The sequence below is a fragment of the Hibiscus syriacus genome, unplaced genomic scaffold (assembly GCF_006381635.1).
Source record: "Hibiscus syriacus cultivar Baekdansim isolate YM2019G1 unplaced genomic scaffold, ASM638163v2 tig00111954_pilon, whole genome shotgun sequence".
In the NCBI taxonomy this organism is placed as follows: domain Eukaryota; kingdom Viridiplantae; phylum Streptophyta; class Magnoliopsida; order Malvales; family Malvaceae; genus Hibiscus; species Hibiscus syriacus.
The window spans coordinates 499,876-507,869 of NW_024063221.1; the positions used below are offsets into that span (position 1 = coordinate 499,876).

Here is a 7,994-nt window from a genome sequence, read left to right on the forward strand (position 1 = left end):
CTTTTATAAAAAAGATAGGTACTTACCGATAACCAAAGTTTACTGGTTAATAAATTTTTTAATAGTTTTTTATATTTTCTACCTAAAACATTATTAGTTGTCAACATAATAGGTACCGCTAAATTGAATTTATTAAATAAATTTTAATGTATCCGGTAATACCGTATATTAATTGTATATTAACCCGTGACAATCCCTAATCGTTTCCAGGAAGCTGCCGACAAAATTTCAGCAAAATAGTGGTGTTATGTTTTTTAACCTTAAATCCAAAAAAATGGTGCTGAATTATGTGTGTGTTACTTTAGTTTCAGTTGTACTGAGTTGTGGAGTAAACCCAGAAGGCGTTCAAGACAAGCAAGCTCCCCGTAAAAAGTGGAGGGGGCTCTCCACCGGCCATATTATAGCCATTATGGTGGGGTGTGTAATGGTGGGGCTATTGTTGGTGCTTTGCCTCCGCAAACAGAAACGTAGGCCGGAAAAGCAGCAGAAACGTAGGCGGGGACCGCGTCTTCACATAGCCAGAAAGAGGCAAGAAGAAAGTAATAAGCTAGTGTTTTTCGAAAGTGGAGTTTATGGTTTCCAATTGGAGGAGTTGTTGAATGCTTCAGTTGAAGTGTTGGGGAAAGGCAGCGTTGGGACATCGTACAAGGCGATGTTGGAGGAAGAGATGACGGTGGTCGTAAAAGTGTTGAAAGACGTGGCGGTTAGTAAAAGAGAGATGGAAATACAGACGGAAATTTTGGGTAGAGTTATTAAGCATGAAAGGTTGGTTCCGTTGAGGGCGTATTATTACTCAAGGGATGATAAATTGCTGGTTTACGATTTCATGGCCGGTGGTAGCTTGTCTGCTCGTCTTCACGGTTAGTTTCTCTGTTTACTTGCACTCATAATATTCAAAATCAAGTAGATACCATACAATACAAGCATTCCATGTTAAGTTTAAAATGAAAGTAAGAAGGGACCTACCCTTACAAATTCTGCCATGCCACACGGTTCCAGCCTCTAATGAAGCTCCTTCCAAAGCATTTTCGAATTAAATATTCTAATATCATGGGCAGCAACAACACAATATTCTGTCAACAACTTATTATTTTGTGATTTTAGTATTGCAGGTAGCAGACGTACTACTCCGTTGGAGTGGAACAATCGGTTGAAAATAGCGGTAAGCACGGGTAGGGGGCTATCATATCTCCATGTTTCCAACTTTGTCCACGGCAACATCAAGTCCTCCAATATCCTTTTTGGACCGGACCAAGAAGCCTGTATCTCGGACTACGGTCTCATCCCGCTCTTTGCCAACCCCGCTCTGCCTAGTCGTCTTAGAGGCTACCTAGCACCTGAAGTGCTTGAATTCCGCAGAGTTACCTTCAAGTCCGATGTTTATAGCTTTGGAGTGTTGTTACTAGGGTTATTAACAGGTAAATCACCTAACCACGCACCACTAGGGGCAGACGGGATTAATCTTCCTCGTTGGGTTCAGGCCACAGTTCGTGAGGAATGGACCGCCGAGGTTTTCGACGCCGAGTTGTTGAGATATGACAACATTGAGGAGGAAATGGTGCAGCTGTTACAAATTGCCATGTGCTGTGTATCGACGCTACCTAATCAAAGCGTGATTCGAATGATTGAAGATGTGACTAGACAAGGAACATATGATGGTCATAACGCCTAGGTCTACCACACCTTAAGCATAATGCCCAGAAACAAAGCAAAAATACTTGACTGTGCGAGCAAGGATTGTCTCCAACTTTGTGTGTGTGTGTGTTTTGAAGAATTATTTTTTCTCTCGTTTTCTTGGGTTTATTTTCATATGATGATATATAACATTGGGATTGCTTTTACATAGGTTACATGATTTGTTTTTCACATGCTACTCGTTTCACAGTTATTCATGACGTTATTTTATTAGTGTGGCAATATACATCATTTTACAATAACTTATTTTTTAAAAAGGAATCATTACAATGCTTGCAATTGCTTTATGAAAAAATTTAGTGACTCAGTAATCACTTCTACAAAATCACATCAAATTTAAGTTAAAAAAGAGAAAAGGTTAATATGGCCTATCATACCTAAGCAATTGGGGCTACTCCCGAATATAATTCCTTACAACCTTGAACAAGGTTAATCATATTATCCAATTGAACCGAAACAATGACAGCAAAAACACTTGTGTTTTGCAGGTACTGATTGATTCTAAGATGAATTTAGAGGACAAGACCACACATTACATAATATTACAATGCTTGTAAACTATTCGGAGACTAACTATGCTTCTGGTGTTTCCAGTTTTGCTGGATATAGACTCGAATTGCACACATAATCATGGTTGACGGACCAAGAACCATGGTGAACGTTAGACGTTTCGAGTTTGAACTCGAGTCAACATCAAAATTTTCCACTTTGGCTTGTGTAATAGGATCCATTACATAGTCAAAGAAGATCATAACCAGCCTTACTGATGTCAATCCGAGGTAATAGGCTTCCATCAAGGATTTACCAGGCATTGCCATCAATCCATTGCTAATAATCTGAGGAAGCAGAAAGTAGTCTTGAACAAAGTAAACAAAACCCGTCATTATACCCATCTGAGTTTGCCACATCTGCCCATTTCTTGGTCCATGCCTGTCCTTTTCGGGATTTAGCTGTTGTACTTGTACATCAGGATTGTAACCAGCAACAAACCAAATCAGAAATCCGAAAGCGTATATAGCCATGGTAATCAGCATAACCCTTTTTTCTCTTGAACCACATCTTTGCGTAGAGGACCTTTGAGAGAGGGTCTTGCTTCTAGAGTCCCTTTCCGTATGGAAAAGTCTTGCCAAATGGAAAAGAGCCTTCACGAAACTTTGAAGAAGTTTCAAAGTTCTGTATGCAGGATGATTGCGAGGAACCATGTTGTAAGCTTGAGTTCCATCGTTTTCAGTACGATTTTGGTTCCACTGATCAGTAGAAGGCTATATCAAAGGAACTGAAAAGAAAGCATGGTAGCAGAAATGTAAGGAACAATATCTGCATTTACCTTCATATATGAGAACTGGTTCCGTATGAGAGCAATCGACACTGTGAGCAGTAGAATGCCTACGACCGGCTCCAAGAATGCTTTACCAGCAATTACTTCAAAATAATCTGGATAATTAGTCAAACGAGAATGAATGGTAATCAAGCTAAAGTAGAGGGGGTCGGTCATCTTCTTTCCTTTGGTTGCTGATGGTGATCTTGGCAAATGGTTTTTGCCACCATTGTAAGTTTCTGGACGGGTCCTGAATTTTAACTGATATAAGACAATCTTGGCCTCGTTCTAAGCCAATACTCGCAACCAAAGCCTTCCTACATGCAATCAAATGCATCTCACCTAAAGTCGGATCATGTAGACTTCCAGGGACAATTCTGAGACATTTTTGTAAGGTGTTTGCTTGTATTCTTTCTCAGTTTTGAATGCGAGATGCATTGACACATTCAAGAACCTGCAGCTTGTGAGATCATCTTTTGTAATGGCAGGTTTCTTTCTGAGACTTCCCTTCAACAAATTGGGTTCAGACCATCCAGATAATGGACCTAAAGTAAGCAACTCAAGCTGAATGAGGACTCGAGATTTTGGCCTAGCAATTGGCTGATCATCTGGGACTACATAGCCATCTAAAGCAAGATTATTGGTCAAGTGGCTCAACTGAGCAAGCGGTTTTTCTACGTCTTTCAGAGCCGGATAGTGGAAGAGCCACTGCTTGAGAATGTTTAGAATTTGATACGGTAGAGTTCTACTCTCAAACGCATTGACCAAATTGATCTTGGAATAATTGTACGGTATATATATATTCCGTGATATCTCTGCGGAAATGCCTTCCATTGCACCAAAATATAAGGGATTGTCCAAAGCTATATCCTTTTTCACGTTGGATATGGTTCCAAATAGGGAGCTTCTCTGCTTAATGGAAAATGAACGTGGAAAGTACATTGCAATCACATAGTGACATCCTTCGAACCCTGGTTCGACCGTCCCTTGACATCCAACCATGAAAAGCTGTCCAGAAGAAGAATTCCATATACCCTCAGTGGCTAAAGTCGACCCCGAAAGACCGGTTCTTAATCTTTCCAAATGTTGAAAGCTTCCTTTGGTAAATGCTCTCGGCACTGAAGAAACCTTTGCAATTCCGGGTCTATTAGTATCTTGCTCGCATTTGACATGTTGGAAAATGAGCTTTACGTCGTCAAAACTCGAACCATCAGCAGCCTGCATCTCCTTCCGGAGCACGAAAGGGCCTAATTTGTCATGGATCTGATTCTTATAGCTTCTGTTGAACATGTAATTTGGAGCAGTACTTGAAAATTACCCGGGGGAATGGTAAAGTACTTGAAAGAATTCTCTAGCAGTAAACATCTGAACACCATCTTCCATCAATTCATCTTGGAAAGGGGGTGGATCAAAAGTTGTATACCGGATCAATTCTGAACTAAATTCGTATATCGAGTTGCCACTCAAATGAGAAGAGATATTAACTTTACTGAAGTACCTTGTCTCTCCTTGTTTATTTAGATTCATCATTTCTCCCTGGATTGCTCTTTGGGTCAAATTGAAGACTTTAGGATAGCGTAGAACAAGCAAAACATTGATCTTCTAGTAAGAAACCAAAACGGCGGCGTTTAACGTATATTGGAACGTGGCTGGTTTGAAGCTCCGAAATCTCATCGCAGTCACATGCTTTGGTAGAAGATAAAGTTGAAGATGAAGTTCCTGTTAAACACAAAAGTCAGAGGGGGAGGGGGCGCATGCCTTTTTTTTCTTTTTCTTAACAAAGGATTGGTGGTGTTTTTCAACAAAGGTATCGAATTTGGTGTACTAATATTTTAATTAAAATATTTTTGGGTTAATTATACTTTAGTTACTGAATATTTTAGGGTATTTAAAAGATTAATCATTAAGCTTCAATTATAAATACTCTAGTTTATTTAGCTTTTAAATCATCTCAAAATCCCAAAATTCATTTCTTTCTCCCAATACTAAAGAGTTTAGAGAGTTCTCTTGTAAGTAGTGAGTGTTTTGTAAACACGTGTAATTTTTCTCTCTTTAGTAAAATATCTGCAGCATTCCGAAGACGTAGACAAAATTGGCTGAACTCCGTTATCAATTTCGGGTATTATTTTTCTGCTTTTATTTTGCATTCTCACTAATCTGGTTATAGAGAAATTACTCGTACTCAGTTTATTTCCTAACAACTGGTAATCAGAGCTTTTAGTTGTGAATTTTGTCAATTTTTTTAGGTTACTATTCATGACTATTCACGTGAATAATAAATTTCGTGAATAGTAAAAAATTTGTCGGCGATATGAATTTGTCGACGGAGGTATTCTAATACACGATGGTTCGCAAGAATTGTCAGAAACGATCCAAACGAAGCCAGATTCGAGTGGGACCGATGTCTGCAGACGAAGGGAAGGTAAAAATTGAAAAGTTCGATGGTGCAAACTTTGACTTTTGGAAGATGCATATTGAAGATTTTCTGTACCAGAAAAATCTATATAAACCTCTCTCAGGAAAGCAACCAGAGGGCATGATGAATGAAGACTGGGCTTTTCTCGACAGACAAGCCCTCGGAGTTATCCGACTGACGATATCCCGAAATGTTGCTTTCAACATAGCAAAGGAAAAGACATCGGCAGGTCTTATGACGGCTCTCTCTAGTATGTATAAGAAGCCATAAGCTTCAAACAAAGTTCATTTGATGAGGAACTTATTCAATTTGCAGATCGCGGAAGGGGCATCAGTGGCTCAACACCTAAATGAACTCAACACAATCACAACCCAGTTGAGTTCTGTGGAAATTGAATTCGATGATGAAGTTCGAGCTTTAATTCTCTTATCATCTTTACCAAACAGTTGGAATGCTACAGTTACAGCAGTTAGCAGCTCGTCGAAAAACAGTAAATTGAAATTCGACGATGTTCGGGATCTGGTACTGAGAGAAGAAATTCGACGGAGAGAATCGGGTGAAGCATCAACCTCCTCAGCCTTGCATACGGAGTCCAGAGGGAGAACTTCAGAAAGAAATTCAAATCGTGGCAAATCCAAATCCAGAAAGGAGAAATCAAGAACGGGAAGGAAAGATTTTACATGTTATAATTGTGGCAAGAAGGGTCACTTTGAAAGAGATTGTCGAGCACTTAAGAAAGATACCGGTGCACAGGAATCTGCCAACATGATAGAGGAGACATGTGATGCCATGATTCTAAGCGTCAATAGTCCGATTGAATCATGGATCTTGGATTCAGGGGCATCTTTCCACTCCACCCTATGCCAAGAAATCATGGAGAACTATGTCAGTGGTGATTTTGGGAAGGTTCATCTGGCTGATGATGAAACCTTGAAGATTGTCGGAAAAGGAGACATCTGATTAAAGTTGCCAAACCAGACCACCTGGAAACTGAAAGAAGTGAGACATATTCCTGGCCTCAAGAGAAGTTTGATTTCTGTATGACAGCTTGATGGAGAAGGTTATAGTACAACCTTTTCAGGTTGTGAATGGAAGATTACCAAAGGAGCACTCATCATTGCTTGTGGTAAGAAGACTAGTACTCTCTATGTAACCTTAAACTTAGAGAATATCATTGCAGTAGCAGACGCTGATGGGAAATCAAACCTATGGCACCAAAGGCTTGGCCATATGAGCAAGAAAGGGATGAAGACACTTTTGTCTAAAGGAAAGCTGTCGGATCTAAAGAATGTAGATGTCGGACTATGTGAAGATTGCATCTTTGACAAACAAAATAAAGTAAGTTTTGCAAAGATTGGCAAGACACCCAAGGCTGAAAAATTAGAGTTGATTCATACTGATGTATAGGGACCATCTCTAGTTCCATCTCTTGCAAGCTCACTAAATTATGTCACATTCATCGATGATTCTACAAGAAAGGTGTGGGTTTATTTTCTGAAGAAGAAATCAGAAGTCTTTGATACCTTCAGAAAATGGAAGGCCATGGTGAAAATAAGACTGGTTTGAAAATCAAGCGATTGAGGTCTGACAATGGAGAGAGTACAAAAATAATAGATTCAGAGATTTATATGCAAACAATGGGATCAATATGGAGACAACAGTTCCCATGACACCGCAGTAGAATGGCGTAGCAGAGCGCATGAACAAAACTCTGAATGAACGTGCCAGAAGCATGAGGATACATGCCGGATTGCCCAAATTGCTATGGGCTGAAGCTATCAACACTGCAGCTTACCTGATCAACCGTGGGCCCTCAGTTCCTTTGGATGACGGAATACCAGAGGAAGTTTGGAGCATAAAAGAAATAAACCTTTCACACTTAAGAGTATTTGGTTGTATTTCTTATGTACACATAAATTCTTATGAAAGAAGTAAACTTGATGTCAATTCCAACAAATATGTGTTTGTTGGTTATGGTGGTGATGAGTTTGGTTACCGGTTTTGGGACTACGAAAATCGGAAGATCATCAGAAGTAGAGATGTCATTTTCAATGAGAATGTGATGTACAAAGACAGGTCAACCATAGAATCAAATAGCTCTAATACCGAAGCTGAAATAAAGGAATTTGCTGAGTTCGAGGAGATTTCTGGAAATGATGTTCAGATCAATCCTGAAGCAGTTCAAGAAGAACCAAGCACACCAGAACTAAGACGCTCCTCCAGAATTCCTAAACCAACCCAGCGTTATTCGCCTTCTTTGCACTACTTGTTGCTGACTGGCAATAGTGAATCAGAGTGCTATAATGAATCAATGAAGGTGGATGATTCAGTCAAGTAGGAGTCTTCAATGAAAGATGAGATGAACTCGCTTATGTCAAATCAGACTGGGAATTAGCTGAATTACCACCAGGCAAGAAAGCACTCCATAACAAGTGGATTTACAGGGTCAAAGAAGAGCACGATGAGAACAAACACTACAAAGCAAGATTGGTTGTCAAAGGCTTTCATTGACTATAATGAAATTTTTTCTCCAGTCGTAAAACTGTCTACAGTCAGACTGATGTT

The 7,994-nt window shown here is 39.6% G+C and overlaps 2 protein-coding genes across 3 annotated transcripts; one reads left to right on the plus strand and one right to left on the minus strand.

The window, feature by feature from the left end:
• Positions 1-394: 394 nt before the first annotated feature.
• On the plus strand, positions 395-1,787 carry LOC120173473 (probable inactive receptor kinase At2g26730). The gene is made up of 2 exons (XM_039180631.1): positions 395-860; positions 1,113-1,787. The coding sequence occupies exons 1-2, from the start codon at positions 410-412 to the stop codon at positions 1,670-1,672; spliced, it is 1,011 nt and encodes a 336-aa protein (XP_039036562.1). The 5' UTR covers positions 395-409; the 3' UTR covers positions 1,673-1,787.
• Positions 1,788-2,069: 282 nt separating this feature from the next.
• LOC120173528 lies at positions 2,070-4,757 on the minus strand. Of its 2 annotated transcripts, none has more exons than XM_039180664.1 (2): positions 3,023-4,757; positions 2,070-2,942 (listed from the first exon to the last, which is right to left on the minus strand). In XM_039180664.1, exons 1-2 carry the CDS (start codon positions 3,188-3,190, stop codon positions 2,265-2,267), a joined length of 846 nt encoding a protein of 281 aa, XP_039036595.1. In that variant the 5' UTR covers positions 3,191-4,757; the 3' UTR covers positions 2,070-2,264. Both variants share the same exon structure in this region; 1 of them encodes a protein (XP_039036595.1).
• Positions 4,758-7,994: the final 3,237 nt, after the last annotated feature.

What these genes read in the sequence shown, in the direction of transcription:
- LOC120173473 (XM_039180631.1), top strand. Translation starts at nt 410, where the DNA reads ATGGTGGGGTGTGTAATGGTGGGGCTATTGTTGGTGCTTTGCCTCCGC. An exon ending in CTTGTCTGCTCGTCTTCACG is followed by an intron (nt 861 to 1,112) that starts GTTAGTTTCTCT and finishes TTAGTATTGCAG; the next exon opens with GTAGCAGACGTACTACTCCG.
- LOC120173528 (XM_039180664.1), bottom strand. Translation starts at nt 3,190, where the DNA reads ATGACCGACCCCCTCTACTTTAGCTTGATTACCATTCATTCTCGTTTG. An exon ending in ACCAGTTCTCATATATGAAG is followed by an intron (nt 2,943 to 3,022) that starts GTAAATGCAGAT and finishes TCTACTGATCAG; the next exon opens with TGGAACCAAAATCGTACTGA.